Consider the following 21,565-nt stretch of genomic DNA (forward strand, 5'->3'; position numbering starts at 1 on the left):
CTAAAATAGCCTACTGTACAGTATATACATTCAGAAAGTCTTTCAGTTTTGTGGACATTCACACAAACACTGGTCACTAGTCAGAAGCCACCACACAGCATCCGGATTTACAAAAATCATGTCTGGTTTAAGTGTTTTAACATTGCATCAGTTACTGATGAACATTCATTTTTATTTGAATTATCACTCAGTTTATTATTTAACCATGTGTTACTATGTTATTTCGTTATTTCTTCTTTACATGTAATGCAGGCTTTTCACAAATGTTTCTGTCATCTGAACCTATTTTACATAATATATTTACTTGAAGTACCCTGATATTTTTAAATAAATATTTTAATCATCACATTTGCATGCTCACTGTTCTCTGTTGGTTATGGTAACATGACATACAGGTAAACAAATAAAATATTTATATTTTTTAGTAAGTTTTTTGTTTTGATTGAAGTTATTTTAAAATTATTTATTTAAAATTTTTATAATTTGGCTTTTTATTAAGTTTGCGAACCCCCTGCAGTTCCTTTACTAACCCCAGTTTGTGAAACCTTAATAATGTAATGTTCTATGCATTTCATGTTGTTAGTTACAACAAACAACATGTATTTTCTTACTCTTTGTATTTTTATATCAATATACTGTAGTACAAGATTATCCTATTTAAATCAATGTGATAAACTAGTCAGGTCAAAAGCAATCTAAATGTAATCAAAAGTAGCATGATTACATTACCTAGAATGTATCATTTAATTGATTGTTACTAACTACAATTTTTTTTTATCATACAATTTGGAATCGCATTACATGTAGCAAGTAATCTACTCAGCTCTGTTAGGGACCCAGTATTCTGTAATGAATTCAAGTATGATTTATTTCCCAACTATTTATATAAGACACAACTGACTGTATTTATGTGAATATTCTCCAAGACAGGAATTTCGACATAACTGTGTGTGCATTTGGCTGATAAGCACAAGAAAAAAAATATAAATTCTCTATTCTGTAGTATTGTGAATTTTTGCTTGTCTGCTTTGTGTGCGCACAGAAAACTGTCAGAACAGCATTAAGCTCTCTTTTATTCTTTCATATTGTGCTTATATTATTTAAAATGTTCCCTCATTAAAGAAATGATCATGTTTTTTGTCATCATTTTGTTTGCACTTGTTGACAGACTCAGGGAAACACAGTCGTATGACAGCCCTGCTGGAAAGGCTTCACAGCAAACACAACTCTTCCCGGTCCTGGCAGGAGACCAGCAAAGTGGTGCGGCAGGCTATGGTAAGTCCCTCTGATGAGAAGAGCTTTTTAAAGAACAGCATAGATCTCTTTATAGTTTTTGTACATGTTTATCTTTTTGTTATTATTTATTTATTTTTATTGACTGTTCAGGAAAAGCGTGGGGTCAGTAATACAGCTGGACACCAACTGCTGCTCAACTCTGTAGAGACACTGCAAAGGGCACTAAAAGGTGAATTTAATTACATTTTAATTAAATTAATACATTTGGCTCTAAGATATAGTGCTGTGATTAGCACTTTAAAGGGGACATAACACACACAGTTTCACCCAATCTCATGTTAATCTTTAGTACCTATCAGTGGTGGAAAGAGTACTGAAAATTTGTACTTAAGTACAAGTACTGTTACATTGCTGAAATAATACTCAATTACAAGTAAAAGTACTGGTGTCAAAAAAGTACTTAAGTAAAAGTAGAAAGTACTCCTCTCAGAAACTACTCAGAGTACTAATTACTAGTTACTTTTTAGCCGGCGATATTTAATTACCAAAAAAATATTCATATCAAAGACCTATGTGGATAATAGCAACTTTGAACAAAACCCACTTTTATCTTATTGACAAAGTACGTGAATTAGTGGTCATGATACAGGAATTTCTAACTTGGTTGGATAGGAGTGGTTAAAGGGGTCCTGTTATGCTCTTTTATAAAGTCTTGATTTCATTTTGGCAGGTGTACTAGAACATGCTCTCATGCTTGGTGGTTCGAAAAATGCATTATTTTTCACCTAATTTACATTATTACAATACCTTTCTCCCCAGCCTGGCACAAACAGCTCGATTAGTTCCGGGTTTGATGAAGGCCCACTTTCCGAAAAACAAAATGTGTTGTGATTGGTTAGCTGTCCCAGCGCGTAGTGATTGGCGAACAGCTCAGACGGTGTTTCAGTACTGCGCGCCCCTTGCCAAAGCAGCAAGTTCTGTCTGCTCCAGTATAGTTAAGATGGCATCAATATTGTCATATCAATTTGAGCCGGATTCAGACCCTGAGAATATTAAACAAGAGGATCACGCGGAAGATTTTTTTGATGGGATGTTGTTGGAAGTATTAGAGTGGTAACATTATTGTTATTTTTTTGGCTAAAACACATTTTTGATAGGATGTCAAAAACTGCTTAAAAACAACTGCATTTACTATCTACAGATAAGCGCAACGGTGTATTACATTGCAAAAACGGCATTCAACTTATACTTTGAAACGTAAATAACACACAACAACAACAAATAAAGCAGCACACTTACAGGCTGTGATGCAGATACAGCAGATTTTCCTGACAAAGGGGGAACTGCTACGTCTTTCAGCAAAAGCCTTTTGGCGAAACCAGCACTGTACTCCCTCATGACTCCCCTCAAAAATTGACGCTACAGCAGCACTTTGTTGTCTTGTCTGATCCACTCAGCCAAGAGTTCGCCATGGGCAACCACCCCTCCCCACCAACCAACCATTTCCATAGGCGGGATTTATTTTTATGATATTCTTTATTATTTTTAAGCTTTAAATGATTTAATCCAAGTCTTCTAAAAAAGACAAGTTTGCGTTATATCATAAACAGATTTTAACATAGGCTTTTTTAGTTTACATACATATAAACATTGATCCATTATCATAACAAAGATCTCAATCTTAAACCTGTTAGCCTGCACCCAGACGTTTTCTTTTTTTTTCTTTTTTTTTCAACTTTTTTTTATATATGTGTGAGTGTGTTTTATGTTGAATGTGCCTGTATCTGCATGATTACCATCTGTTTGAGCGCAAATCAGCGCTTTTACTGTGTAATCACGGCTATCAATGTGAACGCCATCTATATGAATAGAGTGCGATTTATTGACTTTATGGCGCATTTATAGTCTCAGAATAATGGTTGCAGTAATCTCTTTTTTTTTCATGGTATCTCCTTCAGATTTTGAAATAGAAACTCATGAGACATTTGACTTTCAACCCATTACTTTTCTAGATTGCTCCAGGATTTATTTCATGTATTTTTATATAAAAAAAAAAAAAAAAAATATTGTGGTAAAAAATGTTTCAAAGGCACCTCAGTTTCTATAACTTTTAATATTTTTGAGCATTATCAACTCTGGTTGAACAAAGTACAGCCCAAAGGGTCTTCTCTTCCAAAGACACCAAAATTATGTGTGTAACACACTGGAGTAAGGAACTGTTACAATTTTAAGTTAGGTAGGGCAGCTGTGAATCTGGCTAACAGGTTAAAACATTTGCTCATTCGGTGTATTTGTGTCTTTAAAATAGGGAAACTTTGTTGCACAAGGAAGTTTGATTTAATATTTGATTTCAAACTTAAATGTGCAAAAAAAAAAAAAAAAAAAAAAAGACAAGCACACAGTCAGTAATAAAAATCAAAATTATAAAACAACTGACCTCAATTCAGTTTATGACAACACTGAATTTTTATAGGCAGTGTTTTAAGATCCATTTATGTTGTTTATTTAGATAAATGGAACATCAGATGGCTTTGACCTGTATGTCTGTACAAGTGATGCAGTTAGACAGACTAGGATATTTATATGCCTACAAATCATACAAATATCCCATTCCGAAAACATTTCTAGCATACTTGTATTGTAAAGAAATTAAAGGTCCATTTTTGATAGTTAAAAGACTTTGATGCATTTCACTTACAGCTTAAAATAGAATTTCCAGTAGCATTTTCACTGGTCAGGTGTGGATCTATTCTGAATGGATGAAAACTTTTAACAAAGTTTAATCCAGAAGAAAAGAGGAATAATTTCTAGCATGGAGAGATCGTGTTTGCATACAGTCTGCGCACAAGCAATATTGGAGTTAGAGGACAGGCAGTTCATTTTTGTAAGTTAGGCTTATTAGAGAGCTTGCGTCAAATTTTCTGCGATTACATGACCGTGTTCTCATGTTACAACAAAGCGCTAGGCACTTTTGTCCCAGAATGATTAAAATTATGTGGAATAGCTGCAATCCCACGCAGACATTTAGACTCTGTCATTGACAGGAGGCGGATGCGTGTCAAACTCACTGTCGGAGAGGAGGGAGAGATATTCATTAGATACTGTGGAAAATGAGTAATGGGACCCTGTCAGATATTTCAGTGTCGGTATCAAAATCTAGATATTTATGAAAACACTACCATGTAGTTTGTTTCTCCAAAGTTTGAGTCCATAAATTACACTGAGCTCCCTCACTGTCTGATCGGCTCTTCACCTGCAGCAGCGCGGGCAGCAGCGGTGCTTTTCCCGGTTCAGATCTCAGGGCTGTTATTGGTCCCTTTACGATCAGATATTTTTATTGGACACTGAAGAGCAGTCAAAGGTTTGAATATCAATTCAGATTGTGGGAGTACTCAGTAACGAACTATGATTTAAGAGAAACAAAGTAGATTATTTTGCTTAATTTGTACTTAAGTACGAACTATGATTTAAGCTTTAAAAATATACTCAAAAAAGTACAAGTACCCCAAAAAACTACGTTATTACAGTAATGTGAGTAGTTGTAATCCGTTACCTCCACCACTGCCTAAATGCATTTTAGTTTGGACGAATCATCCGTGATCCAGCTTCATCTACAGAAGAAGTGAGTATAAGGGTTTTTTATGAATCTTTGCAAATCGCCTTTCCTAATAATGTGCTAGTTAAGCTAGTTTCGCGGATGAAGTTTACTGTCTGCTCATCACCCCACGGAGGAGAGGGGTGGGGTCTGCAGAGCTCATTAGCATTTAAATCAACATGGACTGGAACAGTGTGCTGAAAACAGAGCTGATTTTGACAGGGTAAAAAGGGTGTTTTTTTACACTATCATTGAGAAATTGTAACTAAAGTATGTTATTAACTTTTCATTAAACCCTAAAAATCATATCGACTTGTGGAAAATGGGCATCCGATGACCCCTTTAAATTTGGGGATAGAAAGACAAGAATTGATACATAGATTAATATGACGATTAAACTTCAAAAGGCTCACTGAATAAACTTCAGCGCTACACATTTCAAAGTAAGGAGCTGCACTGCTTTGTGTACTGTGGTTACCGGGGGGTAAACCACTATTTCTGCAGTTCCAAAAACGAAACTTGCTAGCAGAGAACGAATTTGCATTTTCAATAAGCCCGTCTGGTATTTTTACTACATATTTTTAATTGTGAACCAGTGGATTGACAAAAAGCTAATGCATTATAAAAATCTAAACAATTAAGGTACTAAGATATATTTGTTATTTAAAATAATAATTGGTTGATAATTATTGTTTAATATGATAATTGATACTTTTGACTCATCCCTTTTCTTAAAAATTTTTTAAAGGCTGAAATGTGAAGTCCAGGTCTTAAAAAGTCTTTAAAAGTCTTAAATTTGATTTTAAAAATCTTGCAGATACCTGGTTATTTTATGGTACCATTTGAAATTACTATTTTTATTATTATTGTTTATTTTTTTATTTATTTTTGAATGATCCCTTTTTAACTGTCCTATTGGGTTGTTTTGAGATTTTTTTGTAGGCCACTAAAAAAAAAAAAAAAAAAAAATAAAAAATGAGGACCTCTGTACATTTGTTTGTTGCAAATTTGCAGACAATGCAATTGAGATGTTTACCTTGGCTTGTTGGGGTAATATTGCTGTAAACTGACAAAGTATCCCTTCATGAATTAGCATAACTGCACAAGTTTTATAAAAGTTTTATAAAAATGTTTAAAAACAAATTACATTAATTATACTTTAATTTTCTTTAATAAAAAGGAAGTTGAGGTAAGACTGTGTAAAAGGTGTGTGTATTAGTAATCTGGCCCCTTGGTATAAAGGATAAAAAAATGCTGGCCCTCGTCTGTTTGTTTTTTTTTTTTTTTTTTATATATATATATATATATATATATATATATATATATATATATATATATATTGTGTCGGGAGGAGCAAATGACAGAGACACAGGGGGCGTGGCGTCAGTCCTCGGAGAGGTTTTTATTAACAGAAAATAAACCAAAAGAGGGGTTTGATTGTGCGAGAGGGGTTGTTTTTATGTGACTGAGTGATGTAATTGTGATGGCGCAAAGAAATGTAGACTTTGTTATGTATATATACCTAATGAAGAAGGGTCCAGGTAAGGGGCGGAGTCCGGCGGCCGTACGCGCTCCCCTCTTGGGTCCGGGGCGCGAGGGGCGGCGGCTCCTTCTAGCACACGCATCCTTCTCGTTGGCCGCGGTGCCTGCAGGGGATGGACGGCCTGGCATTCTGGCCTGATGGCCGTGTAAACGGGTGCGGTCCTCATCTGGACCGCGGGTCCGGCAGCTCACATCTCCGGTGGCGCTGGAGTCCCTCAACGCACCCTTCCTGGACCCACGAGGACACCAGTGTGCATGCACGGGGAAGAGACCGGTCTCCCGAGGAGAGGAGTGTTGGGCTTTTAAACAGTGGCGGTGATGAGGCTCCATTTCCTTCAGGCGTGCTCCATCACACGCCACCAGCCCTGACTCATCCAGCACCCCTCCTCTCTCACACACCCACTCCTGTCGGGAGCCTGGTGAAGGGCGGCGATTTAGGAAGGGGTGCCGATGATTATCAGGGAGGAGGCAGCTGACTCGTCACATCCCCCCCCCCCCACAAGCGACATCCCCGTCCTCAGGGCGCAGCCCACACGGGAGTGCTGCCTTCCTCAACCAGGCTCCAAACGGTCGGAGTGGGCGGGGCGGAGATTCCTCTCCGGGCAGTCCTCCCTCTCGCAGCGTGCCGGAACAGGGACAGAGAAACCAGGTTTTAGTCGACAGCCTCAACCCAACCACAGGGTAAAATGATCGTTAAAGAGAAGTCACTTACCCCTTTGTGTGGCTGGGAGGCCGTCTCCGTCGTTCCTCCGTCCCAGTCCGGGTTTCCGCGAACTTTTGCGAGCCAGAGGGAGTGACGTCATCAGGTGTTTCCCAACTGCGCTGTCTAGGCTCCGCATTGCCCGCATTCTCCACCACCGGACGGGAGGAGCCAACGACAGACACAGTCGGCGTGGCGTCAGGCCTCGGAGAGGTTTTTATTAACAGAAAATAAACCAAAAGAGGGAATAAAGTGTCCAAAAGGGGAGGAGTGTCCAAAACAACAGGGAATCTGGTGCCCTCGTCGTGCTGCGGGGTTCGTGGGGGTCTGGCAGTGTACATGGAGCAAGGGTCCAGGTAAGGGGCAGAATCCGGCGGCCGCACGCGCTCCCCTCTTTGGTCCTGGCATTCTGGCCTGATGGCCGTGTAAACGGGTGCAGTCCTCCTCCGGACCACGGCAGCTCACATCTCTGGTGGCGCGGGAGTCCCTCAACGCACCCTTCCTGGACCCACGAGGAAACCAGTGTGCATGCACGGGGAAGAGACCGGTCTCCCGAGGAGAGGCGCGTTGGGCTTTTAAACAGCGGCGGTGATGAGGCTCCATTTCCTTCAGGTGTGCCCCATCACACGCCGCCAGCCCTGACTCGTCCAGCGCCCCTCCCTCTCTCACACACCCACTCCTGTCGGGAGCCTGGTGAAGGGCGGCGATTTAGGATGGGGTGCCGATGATTATCAGGGAGGAGGCAGCTGACTCGTTATATTATATATATATTTATGTATGTATATTTGTGAAGGGCGGCGATTTAGGACACATACACGTACTTGGGCAGGCCTGGGGCCCATATGTGGATTACTCAGTTATGTGTATTTATGTGTATTTTACTGTAGATGATTTGACGTGATCCAGGATTGTAAGGTTCTTTGAAGCTCATTCCATAGTTAGCAACAGGTCTGTAAGCTCAAACCTGCTTGGGAGCAGTCTTATTTCACATAAACAGGATTAGATTGCATCTTTTTAAGTGGAGATGATACTTAAAGTCTGTCTGCTACTTTTTTTGACATGTCTTCCCTATTGAACCAGGAACAATAACAATCATTTATTAATATGAATAATATAATTATTAATAATAATTTAAGTTAATTTTGAAAATAATATAATGTTGTGTAGTCTATAATAATATAGATCAGTTTTACTCATTGAGAGATGTATTAGTGAAAAAAGAGTTAATGTTATTTGTGACTCCTTCTGGTAAAATGAGTTGGAATGTGCACGGACTAATTTTAAGCTACAGGAAAAAAAAGTGAAAAATGCCAATTTTAGTCGAATTTGGAGTTTTCACAAAAATTTGTTCATTAAGCCCTCGTCTAGCGATCCTAATGCTCCAAACAGTAATTAACACTCTAAGGGGTCTATGGGGTTTTGGGGGCCTGGAGAAGTTTTGACATCCCCTGACTTTTGTGCTTTTTTCAGTTGCTTATAAACATATACATGGCTAAAGTCTGAAAACACTATATTCAGTACAAACTGGGCTACAATAATATGTAAATCGCATGTATGTACATGAATGTGTTTTTGGGGAAAACAACGTTTATGCGTGGTTAGTAAAAAACTACAATTTTCAAGTCACTGAAATACACATACAGAACATTTGTTCACAAGACTGTTAAACATGGACCTTGTAGCCTAGAATTTTTGCTTCAAAATGATGTGAAAATCATCTTGTTGACTCACTCACAGAAAACAATAGATTAATTTAAATTTTCTAAGACACTTTTTGTTTCTAAAGGGCATATGCGAGTAGACGTGATTGACTGTGAATATTTGTGTGATTCACACCTGAGAAGACAAAGACCCACATAATGAGCTGCATAATGAGTCTTTCAGTCAGGTGTGTGACCGAGAGGGAAGAGTTACAATAAAGAATGTGAGGACAAAATAAATGTTTATTAGGAACAATCAAAGCTGACTTTCAAAGCTGAATTTTTAGCATCATTACTTCAGTCACACGATCCTTCAGAAATCATTCTAATATTCTGATTTGCTACTCAAAAACATTTATTATTACTATTATTATTTTTGAAAAGAGATGAGATTTTTTTGGGGATTAATTGAAAGAACAGCATCGTTTCTAACATGATTATTGTATTTATCATCACCTGTTTGCTAAATAAGTGGATCAAATAAATGCAGGCTCATGTGTCATGTTGAAATATATTAGAGGTCGACTGATTAATCGGTTTTGCCGATTAATCGGCACCGATAGTTGATTGCTGGAACAATCAATTATTGGCAAAAATCCATGCCGATAGTTTTCTGTGTTTCGTCTCTTGCTGGAGACGGCAGATAGTTTCCCGGGGTTGGGTCCGTTGCTGGAGCGGCTGAGAAGGCTCTGTTTTCATTATACAGTACGAGAGCGGCCTCTAGTGGCTGAAATCACTGACAGCAAGTGCTGTTTGTTTAGACACGTGAGGCTGCACGCTGAACAGAGCAAGAAACTTCAGACAGAAAATCCTGCCGCACCATTCACATAGTTTTCCATTAAATTAAATTATATTCGCCCCGAATCGTTGTTACTGTACATAATGAGTTGTATATTGGACATTTCCATCGAAACGTTTGTCTTTCTGTGGCTCTAATAAAGTCTGTTTGCTTCATTTATAGAGCTATAATATAGATCGCTCTTTCCGTTTGCTCTGTTTTTTAAACACTGAACTTCAAATTATCTTTGCCTCATTGTTCATTCTTGTAGTCAGCTTGTGTCCGTTTGGTGAATAAATAAAAAGTTTTAGACCGCTGCTCGAGAACGGGACGCGTCCGGATGTGTGTGAGACCGGTGAGTTCTCCTAGACTCAGCCGCTCTTTTATTTTGATTAGACAATCATTAAGTGATCAATAATAGAAGCAGTTAAAGTGCGAGAGTAAACATTTGCTGGTTTAATTGTAGGGCCCTATGTTTTCCGCGATGCAGAAAACGCTGATGGAATTGCGGAATCCATTCATAAAAACAGAATTCACAGTTTAGCGTCCGTGACGCTAAAAATATTTACACCAGAGCAGATATTCATGAACAGAAGCTTAGTTACTTTCTTAAAAACACAAGTATGCTTTGTATACTATATATATATATATATATATATATATATATATAGTTATAAACATATATGGCTATATTCGTGAACAGAGAATAGCCTATCACAGTAAAGTTTTGTCCAATCATTCTTACTGACATTAAGCTAGCAACATTATAACTCATATTACTTTTATTAGAACATAAAAAAATAACAACAACAACAAAAAAAACATCCTGGCATCGTGAAACATGAGATGATGTAAATGAAACTTCATAATGTTTCACCTGATTATACATTTAGTCAGGGATTATAGTTTGGAAAAAGTCTAACTAGTAAAATGTCTTATCAGGAGAATTTGCCACAAAACGCGTATCCGCGTTAGTCGACTCAAAGGGGGTTAACTAGCGTTCTCTCAGTGGGAGGAAGTGACAGTCACCTTCCTGTAGTTTTATTTACAAAGAATCTTTCATCTTTGTTGTACATTACTGGGGAAGTTAAGCACTCACAGCCCTAACAGATAAAATCTGAGCAAGCTGCTCCAACAGTTAGGTGAAGTGGGGAGGGGCTGCTTCAGAGTGGCAAGTAGACTGAGTAGGACCTGAGTAAAGCTGTTAATTTCTCCAAATGTCTTCTTGCTTTTCCTACACTCTTTCATCCAGTGTCCAGGTTTACCACAGTAATGAAATCTGCCCTCTCTTTTAGGCCATCAATTTTCTTGTTTTCTTGTGCTAAACATAGCTACTTCTACTCTCACTTTTGCCTTAACATCCACATCTCTTCCCCATGTAGCTAAACTGTCTAGATTACTTATGAGAGTTCTGTTAGACCAAGTTAGATCTAGGAATGGCAAGGCTTTTCTGTACTCAGCTACAAGGCCATCTGACCAGATGCGGACTAATGGTCCCTTGTCATCTAGCACACATTCAGGATCATCAACTATTCCACTGTAAGTTACTGCTGACTGACAAAATCTTTCAGTGTATTCACTGTCTGTTTCTTCTTTCTTTTGCACACAGTTAGTGATTCTGGACCAGTCTATTTTGGGTCCCATGATATTCTTTAGAATTCTCAAAACACCTTCTCTCAAATCGCCTTTACTTACATGTTGTAGTTCAGAAGTAACACCAGATTCAAAAGTGTTGAATTCAGATTCAGTTAGAATTTGTGACATCAGCTTTGTGACTTCTGCTAACGACATGTCGTAGAGATGCATTTTGCTGATCAATGCTCTTCTAAATTCAGAAAAACATGTGTATGCTGATGGTAAGCTCTGGGATAGTCTCTCTCTGTCTTTAGGTCCTAGCACTTGACAACAGTTTGTACTTGGACAACAGAAGAGTTGGAAGGCACACTTTTAATTCCCTCAATTCCCTGAGATCTTCTCCTAGCGCCACATACCTTCACTGAACATACAGGCACATCAGTTACTGATTGGATGGCTACATCTGTTTCAAAGAAAGCTTGTAAGTCAGGATAATTGTTATCAGGCTTACTAACTTCTTTCACATCAGTTTTTGCTGCAGCTTTGTTGTGGTTTAATTTCTTAGACAAAGAGGATACTCTAGCTCAGAGCTCTTTGTTCTGTTCCTCTAGCTCTGAGTTAAGCTGAGACTGTTGTGTAGGTAGCGCTAAACCGAATTCTCTGTGGTAGCAGATAATGCCTTTCATATTGTTCTTGCAAATACATGCTCCTAGTACCTTTTTATACTCATCTACAGACCAAGTCTTGTCTGGTTGGATCTCATATTATTGAGTTAGTTCTTGTCTAACTTTCTCAGTGACTATTAGGTTGATTTGCACTCCTAACAGTGATTTGAATTCGCTATCTGACCACAAAGGAGTCGTGAGATCACCTTTTTCAGTTGCGGGGATCAGTCTAAAGATTTTGCTGTTGTTTCAGATAGCTCAAAGGGAATCATTTAAGATTTTAAAGGGAATTTGAACAGAATCACTGTTTCACGGCTGATCACTGAAACGGCCAGCGATTCACTGAACAAGCCGTTTAACATCAAATCTGCTCTGGATATTAATATCCAAAGTATAGTGAAAACACTATTAATTAGCACAGTAACAAGATCGGCAGTTTAAGACATTAACTTGTGAGCACAAAATACAAGATACTTCTCTTTTCAAGATAAATAAGGCTTTATTAGATAAATCTAAGACATATAAACTAATCTAACACATAAGCACACGCATTCACACATTCACACAAGTTGCAGGAGGATAGAACGTTAGGAAAGAGTGAGTTTAAGAGAATGAAAATGTGAAATCCCAAGTTTACAGCAATACGTGAAATTGCATAGACATGAACAACCATTTAATCATTTAATTAACCCTCGCACTGAGTTCCTCAATGAGGTTAAAATTATATTAGATAACACCAGTACAGATGTGAGTCTGGAGGTTACTTGCTTTGCCTGTTTAACGGGGTTCCCTTTGTTGTCGCTGAAAAGGGGGTTTCCCGAAGTTGCTGATTGGCTGGAAGTTCAGTAGTCGTTGAAGTGACGTCTTGGGAAGTCCGTGCGTGGTTGGGCGTTGGCTGAAGGTGCGGAGTTGTGGGCTGGTTGAAGTTGAACGGGCACTCGAGGTCCGACTCGGAGACACGGCGTTACAAAACTTAACTCAGAACACGAAACTCTCAAACGGAAAAGAACAGAAGTAAAGTTTGACGAGACTAGGTGGTGTTTCTTCTCATCGTGGCTAAGTAGCAGCAGGCGTGCAGGCCGAAGCACGCTGGAACGGCGCTCGAAGAACGCTAAAAGTGATGACAAAGCATGACTAAAAGCAAAGGCTAAAAGCCGGCATGACTGATAGCGCAAGCTAAAAGCAAGTTCAAAGCTAAAAGCATGACTAAAAGCTTAAACTACAAGCAAAGCTAAAAGCATAATTTGATGGTGTCCTGAGTATTTAAACTGGCATTTTGGCCACACCTCAAATGTTGTCTTGACCAATTAGATATTGTCTTTTCTCAGGGTGTTCCGATGTTTGTCCCACCCATTCATAAATCATATGTTATCTTATTAAGCTCGTGGTCCGAATTTTCCCGCTCTTGCAGGGTATAATTTGGACATGATTCCTATAACAAGAATATGATACATTTGACAAATAACTGATGGTCAGAAACGTTTCAAGCAAGAATATTCGAACACACACATACTAAACATGAATATGATCCCTTAAGCTATTTAAGAGTTATTTAAAAAGACATACACAATAAGTGATTAGAAACATTAAAATCAAATGTGGGGGTTACATGTATGATATGGAGTTGAGCAATGGACTGATATCCATTTAGAAGTCTTTTTTTGAGTTCATTTTGGTGCATATATTGCATTAGAAGGCATTCTCTGTGCCATTCTGGGGAGTAAGGATATGTCCTGTGAAGACCAGAGGGGTTAACAGGTCTCCTTAGGAATTTCAGTCTGGTTTTGCTAGGTGGGGGGAAGTCAATCCAACGATCTTGTTTAATCTCATGGCTTTACATGTGAGGGTCAGACTGTCCATCTCTTCGATTACTTGCCCCAAATTAGACAATCTCTTCTTCGAATTGAAATTGTCAATAATTGTTCTAATGGTGTTAATGTTGAAAGCTGTTCTGTGAAAGAGTTGGTTACCAGACTGTGGTGCTGGGAGTTGATTTACAACATCCTGCCTTTCTGTGGAATTCGGCTCATGTTTCAACCAGGCTCCCGATCGAATCTTTAATTTGTCTGGTTCACGCTACATACCCCCCCTTCGATCGGCGAGGTGTTTAGCTGAAGACATCGTCGATCGCTGGAGAAACAAAGGCAGAAGAAGCAGACAAACACAGCAAACAACAAGACAACACCTCCATGACAGTTACTGTACTGGTTCAGGCATCAGGTTATTTAGGTACACGTGGTTAAATTCAATTAGTCAATGTAGTTTAGTACATTGAGGATAGTTTAGTTTTCATTTTGTAAATCGTTGTTTTATTTTGATTTGCCAATCAAATTTGTGGTTAACTTTGTTTGGTTCTTCTAGGTTGTCTTAATTTAAACGTTTACCGTTAATTTTTCTAGTAACATCATTTGCAATAAAATGAGTTGACCTATCGTGCATGGAGCTCTCTGGCTTCCATTCAGTTTAGAGTGGCTGGCGGATATTAGGTGTGGTGAGTCAATCCTAATATCAGACCTTCGACCCTTGCAGGGTGTCTAGGTGTTTCACCTACTCAGGAAAGAGGGGAAGGAGAAGCATAGGTAAAAGAAGAACAGAACAAAAAACAAAACGAAGCTGCTGTGGGTTTTCCTAGCATGGCTTACAACTGCTGTTGAGCTAGGATGTCATGTGCAGCTAGTGTGTCATGTACCTTAACTTAGTGTCAGATGTTATAACCTATTGTGAGGATGGCTGCATGTTTCTTCATGGAGGGTATATGTAACCTTGTTACACTAAAATTTGGGCATTCTACCTGTGGGAAGAATATGTTTGTTGAATGTGTTATCAGTAGAGGTGGTTACCTCTGGGTGTAGGTAATGTTGTGTGTGTTAAAGGTGTAGTGTATGTGTGGTCAGATCTGTTTCAGTCTGTGTTGTCTCCCCCCTTTGCTTGTATGTCACTGAAGACTGGCTCTCTGCATCCTTGGCTTGGATGAGGGCGTGTTCATGGTTTAATAGGGGTCAGTCCAGCAAGGCAGGAAGTTCTTTAGCAGACAGTCGGAGGTAGTTTGGCATGGCTGTGTGAAGCTGGGTTGCAAAACTTTGTCTCCTATGTTGCACTCTTCTTGTGGTGCCTTCTGGCTGTGGCAGACTTTCTGACCTTCTGTGCTCTGGTGGTTGCTGTTGCACAGACAGGGATGTGGTTCTTGGAGTTGGAGTTCATTTGACAGTTTGTTAGTGAGCGTTGGGTGACTGAGGTGATGTTTTTTGGTACCTCAGATTTTTCAGCAACGGTTGGCCGTGAAAGACTTGTTCGTTCCGGGTGGTTGTTGAACAGGTGCTTGTCATCTCTGATGTGGTGCACCAGGTGATCACCGGGCCTTCCGTTCTGTCGCTGGTCACAGCAAGCATGACTCAACTTTGTGGTCATAAGTGTGAAACTGATCTTGAAGGAACTCTTTCATTTGTCTCATGACTTGTTCCATGTCTTCTGATGGTAAGCTGTCATGTTTGTGTGAATACTCAGCACTGTGCATGTCTGAGTGGTGCTGAGGTGGGTTTCGTTGTCGCTTACCCACATGAGTTGCTTTTGGATGAGTCAGGTGATTACCTTTGGATGTCTGGTTAGGTTTCCAGTTGTTCTTATACTTTTGGTTTCTTGAGAAGCGTGGCTGGTCCCATGGATTTTTCCAGCAGTTGGGCGGAAAGCGGTTGTGGACATGGGTGTCACGTTCTCTGTGCTCTTGATGGAAGACTCTGGTGTTGTGATGCCACTGGGTGTCGTCCAATGCAAGGCTTGAGTCTTTGTTGACAGAGTTCAAGAGTGTGGAGGTTTTGTTACCTTTCTTTGAGGCCATCTTTTGCTTGTTATAGGCCTTCTGTGTTAGGTCACGCAACTGTTGGATGGTCATGGAGTGTGGACAGGCCATGACGCCTAGATGGTGGCTGACTACAGGGTGCAGATTCTTTAGGAAGAGGCTCTTGAAGTTCGCATCCTCTTCAAGGTCAGGCTTGTTGTGTGCACCAAAGTAGGCTTGTCGGAGTCGGTTGTAGTAAGCTTGTGGAGTCTCTTGTCGACCTTGTTTGGTTTCCAAGGCAGTTAACAGTCCATGTTCAGACTCTGGGTCTGTAAACTCTTTAATCAGGACCTCACGAAGTCGCTGGTAGTTTGACTTTGTTTGACTAGGCTGTCGATCTAGGAAGTTTCGTACCTCTGGACTGGACGTGGCTCGAAGGATGTATAACCTGTCTCTGTCAGTCACATGAGGTCTCATTTCCAGATGAAATTCAATATCTTGCAGGTAAGCCTGGACGTCGTGGCCCTCTGTGGAGTTCGGGTTGAACCTGCTGATGTTACACTAACAGTCTTTTTAAACATTTTGTGAGTTTCTTTGTTACCACACAATCAAAACACTAAAACTTCTCTGATCAACAGAGGGTACACTTCTTAACACAGATCAACTATTGTTAACCTTCCTTTGGCAAACCAAAGGATAACACATATTACTAGCACTTTACGCTAATCAAAACTGTTGGAAAATTTTCCTCGTCGAAGCAGAGACCAGGAGACTTTGGGATATCTTTCATTCAGAAGTTACTCTTTGAGGACTCGCTGTGCGTTGCTGCAGTCATCCAAGTCTAACTAATAGCTCAGCACAGTAGAGTTTATATACATTTCAAGGGGGAGGGATATATAGGTGGAAACAATCTAAACAAAGCATGAAAATGCAGTACAGGAATCAGCCCGACACCGGCATTTTCCCAACCTTGATCTCATCAGCATAACAGTGTCATTCAAATGCATAGGTGCTAATCCAATCAGTCTGACAGTACCTTGTGCCTTGAGCTTAAAAAGCCAAATGGTCAGGAAGAGCATAAAGACAAAAGGTCATTATCTCAGACACCTGGGCTTCCTGATTTGATCTTCTTAGAAATGTCATCCTTTTTTACCTCAAAATGTAAAACACAATGGACATAACTTTTTCAGTTTATATACTATCACAGTGGAATCTAGATTTAACATTTTATAAATTTGTAATACCACACAGCCGAACCGCGTCATAGCTCATTACCATAAAGGTGACCTGATTTCAACTCTTCTCGACGCCCTTACCATCCAAGACGTGCCACACCGCTGCTTGTCACTGGCTCACATTGAAAATGAATGACTTCCGGCCACTTTGATGCTCTCGTCGCCGGTGGTGTGAACGCACGGTTAATCTGAATGGTAATGGCTATTATGTGAGTGCTTTGACACAGTTCAGGGGATGCCATAAAAATGCATAGAAACAATTTCTTGACTCTTAAGAAACTTTATTTAATGTTTTCATGTAGCAAAGCTGCTTCACAGATAAAATTAAATGAATGAATAGCTAATTATACAAAATACAAATGTAAGGCCTGTACAAATACTATAAAACATCATGAAATAATTGGGAATCATATAACAGTGCTTATTTCATTTATCTATTGTAACTTTTATGTTAGCTTTTTTCTTATAAAGGACAAGAAATTTGTCAAGTAATTATGTGTCATTAATTATATGATTTCATTACATTGCTGTCTTGAAGCCAGCCAATCACTTTCTTGCTGATCATGGTTTCGAAAAATAAGTATATCTGCCCTTTCCAGTGCACACAAGAATGCACAGTAATCAGAGACAACTTAATCCAGATATTTTAATCAAATTTGCAACTTTATTTGAAGAACTTTATTTGATGTAAAGACAAAAAGCACTGCCATCAAGTTAGCATTTTTAAACATTTGCTCACAAAAAAATAAATCATTTCTAATCAATGACTTTATAACCACAAACAAGCTGGATTTTATGTTTCTAAACGAAACATGGCTAGAAGACAGCTGCAGTGCAACAGTCCTCATAAACAGTTCTGGAGTCTAAGGGTATTTTTGGGGCCTGGAGAAGTTTTGTCATGCCCTGACATTTGTGCTTTTTTTCAGTTTCTTATAAATATCTAAATGGCTAAAGTCTAATCTCACTGTAATCAGCACAAACTGGGCAATAATATGTGAGCAGCATGTATGTACATGATTGTGTTTTTGAGAAAAAAAATGTTATACGTGGTTAGTGAAAAACTAAAAATGTTAAATCACTTGAATAAGGCAATAAAAACACATATAGAAAATTGGTCCCAGGACTTTTGAGAACTGGAGCTTGTAGCATAGAATTTTTTTTTCTAAATGATGTGAAAATCATCTTGTTTACTCACTTACAGAAAACAATATATTGATTTAAATTTTCTAAGACACTTTTTGTTGGTAAAAGTCATATGCGAGTAGGCATCAACTATCATGAATTCACACCTGAGAAGACAAAGGCCTGCATAATGAGCTGCATAATGAGCTGCATAATGAGCCATTCAGTCAGCTGTGTCACTGAGAGGGATGAGTTACAAGAAAGAGTGTGAGGACAAAATAAATGTATGTAATTTTATGTTTGTAGTTTATTTAGAATATATTTAATTATCCCACAACATAATTTAATATTCACTTGTGAGTGTAGTTAAACAGTTTATTAGGAACAATCAAAGCTGACTTTCAAACTGAATTTTTTGCATCATTACTCCAGTCACACAATCCTTCAGAAATCCTTTTAACAATCTTATTTTCTACAAAAAAATAATAATTTATTGTTATTATTATTATTATTATTATTATTATTATTATTATTATTATTATTATTATTATTGTTAATGTTGAAAAGAGCTGAGAATATTTTTTTAAGGTTTTTTAGGGGGGATAAATTGAAAGAACAACAATGTTTATTACATTTGTTACAGTTACATTTATTGGTACATTTATATTATTTACATCGAGCTTTTGAATGGTATAGTAGTATAGTGTATATTGTTATTGAAACTTCATAATATTTCACTTGATTATACATTTAGTCAGGAATTATAGTTTGGAAAAAGTCTTTGGAAAAAGTCTAACTAGTAAAATGTTTACACATTATGTGAATACTAATACAAGTATATAAATAAATAAAAAGAGACTTACTCATGTTTATGATCTCTGCTGGATAAAGTGCTTCATTCTTTTTTTCTGAGGAAATCCAAATCTCAAATCCTTAACCACATTACATCTTTTTGGGGTGAATTATGTCTTATTCCTCTCATCACGAAGCAAACAGTAAAATAAAAAAAAAACTTGAAGAACAGTCTCGCTGCGTGGTCTTCTGTTGTGTGGGCGTATTCAAGCCGCGTCTCGCTGCGTGGTCTTCTGTTGTGTGGGCGTATTCAAGCCGCGTGCTTCAGTGAAACATTAGAATCTCAAAAGCGCGTTCAGCGCGGGGGCGTGGTCGCATTAGAAGATAATTAAGGGAGACGTGAAAAACGGACATCGCATTGTTTTCATATGGATTACTTTATCACAGAATATTTGTTTTCAGCAGCACTTGTTTAAAAGTAGACATATCAGGCTTTCTATAGATATATCTCTCATGTCTCTGTGTTGAGTATTCACTGAGTTACAGTTCATTTTAATGACGCGTTTGTAACTGAAGATCAGCGCAGACAAAGGCTGCAGACAGCACTCCTTGTTTGTTATCTTTATTTTATAAATGCACAAAGTTTTGTGGTTATTATGTCTGTATACAAAAAAAAGTAGACCCTTTGCAGATTCGATTGATGTATTGCTCTTATCTGTACGATCAAAAACTGAAAGTGTAATTTAAGTTCTTTTCGGGGTTATCAGGAGAAAATACCCCAAAACGCGTATACGCGTTAATCGACTCCAGAGGGTTAAGCAGTGAAAGTTTATTTTACTTTCATGAGTGTCTGCAGGACTGTTAGGAGAGGTGGAGGTGCAGCTGCTCTATTTAAAGATGGCTATCAATGCAAGCAAGTGTCATTTGGTCAGTACTTGTCTTTCGAATATCTAGGGATTGTGCTGAAAGGTGCTCCACGCATTCTATTTATCATTATTTACAATGTTATCAATGATTTCCTCAGAGTTTGACTGTTTTGCTATTGCAGGGGATTTTAATATTCACGTAGATAATTCACAAGAAAACAAAACTACAAAAGAAATGATCACGGTTCTAAACACTTTTGACCTGATTCAGCATGTGCATGGACCCACACACAAGGGTGGACACACTCTAGATTTAATCATCAGTAGGGGTCTAAACTAGAGGAATTTTTATCGCACCAATAACACGGGGCTGCCCGCCGACGTGCCTGAATTTAAATCGGCGCTACTAAACCGATATATTAAAAAATGACAAATATCTGCCCGATATATCGGGGCTACTAAACCGATATATTAAAAAATGACAAATTTATATAATTTATAGGAATCTGTCATACATTAATGAGTATATATCGGTTTAGTAGCGCCGATTTAAATTCAGGCACGTCGGCGGGCAGCCCCGTGTTATTGGTGCGGTGGAAAGTCCTGCTGCCGCATGTGAAGGACCCCAAGCCAAAACTTTTGGAAGATTCAACAACAGTCCTGGGAGATAAAGGTAGTCAGAGAATTTCACTCTGTAAATGGGGTGGAGAAGGTGGCAGCTCTCAGAAACACTGCAGCGTGATTGAGGGCTACATTACTCCGCCCCGCTCTCACAGACAGCACCGTGCTCGGAGAGACAGCTGTCCTGGAGCAGTCCAGAACGGTGAATGACATTTGTTCGGAAGCATGGTTTGATGCAGACAATAGCCAGGTTTCCATCCAACTCATTTGCATTTAGGGATGTCAATATTTGATCATTTCCATGATCGATCGTCGTTTAAATTAACAATCAATGAATAAGCTTAATGCTGCAAAATGCCTCTGCAGCGGTATTATTATGTGCAAAAGCCACTCGGAAAAAAAGCTTTCTCACCTGAATTTAAAGGGGTTTTAGTCCGAATAAAATGCTAGTAGCAGGACTAAAATGAATATGTGATTATGATCATTTGATAAAATGAAGGGAGCGCGCTGTACGTTTGAGATCATTTTACTTTGTTGACTGTTTTCCGTCAAGGAGACCGCTGAATGCGCCTCTTTAAATGGTTTCGTGGTGCTCGTTGTTGTATTTTAAAACGCAATTGCAATGTTTTCAAATGACACTATAGTATTAAAAATGATCATTCCCACCAAGATGGCGGCACGTCCACACGCAGCGGCTTCTCTGTCCCGACAGAACGGTGTTTTCGTGTTTTTTGTCTTGTGAGTCGCAGTGTTTTTGTACATCGTCATCGCGTCTATCTGTCTTTAAGCGCACATACAGTCGTGAGTTTCTGTTGGATGTCGGCAGAGTCGCATTTTTAAAGTTAAACTCCGCACACGCGGAACAGCTGCGGGCCCTCGGTCTGCTCCGGAGGCCTACATCATCACCGACCCCCACTACTGCATCTCGCCCACAGCGGAGGCGCCACAAGCGGCGTGAGAGGAAGCAGAAGAGGGGTAAGACCACATCCGATTACTACGTTCAACTCAAAGGACTGTAAGAGACTGTTGTGTTTTTGTATTCACGGAAACATGGCTCAGCGACAGCGTTCCGGACTGCGCCATTCAGCTCGACCAGCTGATGTGCTATCGAGCAGACAGAGCTCGCGTCGCGGGAGGAAAAACCCGCAGCGGCGGGCTTTGTGTTTACATCAATGACGCGTGGTGCCGCGATGCTGTTGTGATCTGCAAACACTGCTTTCCTGGTGGAGTTTATGATTATTAAGTGCCGGCCGTTCTATCTGCCGAGGGAATATACTGCCATAATGCTCGTCTCGGTTTACATTCCCCCGAACAACAACAACAGCAATAGGAACGATGCACTAAATGAACTGTACCAGCACAT

General features: G+C 39.2%; 1 protein-coding gene across 1 annotated transcript in view; it reads left to right on the forward strand.

The window, feature by feature from the left end:
• The window catches only part of LOC109062073 (mediator of RNA polymerase II transcription subunit 1-like), a 192,377-nt gene that overhangs the window by 26,292 nt on the left and 144,520 nt on the right, over positions 1–21,565 (forward strand). The window contains 2 exon segments of the mRNA XM_042735243.1: positions 1,169–1,275; positions 1,387–1,465. Coding sequence (XP_042591177.1) covers positions 1,169–1,275; positions 1,387–1,465 — 186 coding nt within the window.

Source organism: Cyprinus carpio, chromosome B12 (genome assembly GCF_018340385.1).
Source record: "Cyprinus carpio isolate SPL01 chromosome B12, ASM1834038v1, whole genome shotgun sequence".
In the NCBI taxonomy this organism is placed as follows: Eukaryota; Metazoa; Chordata; class Actinopteri; order Cypriniformes; family Cyprinidae; genus Cyprinus; species Cyprinus carpio.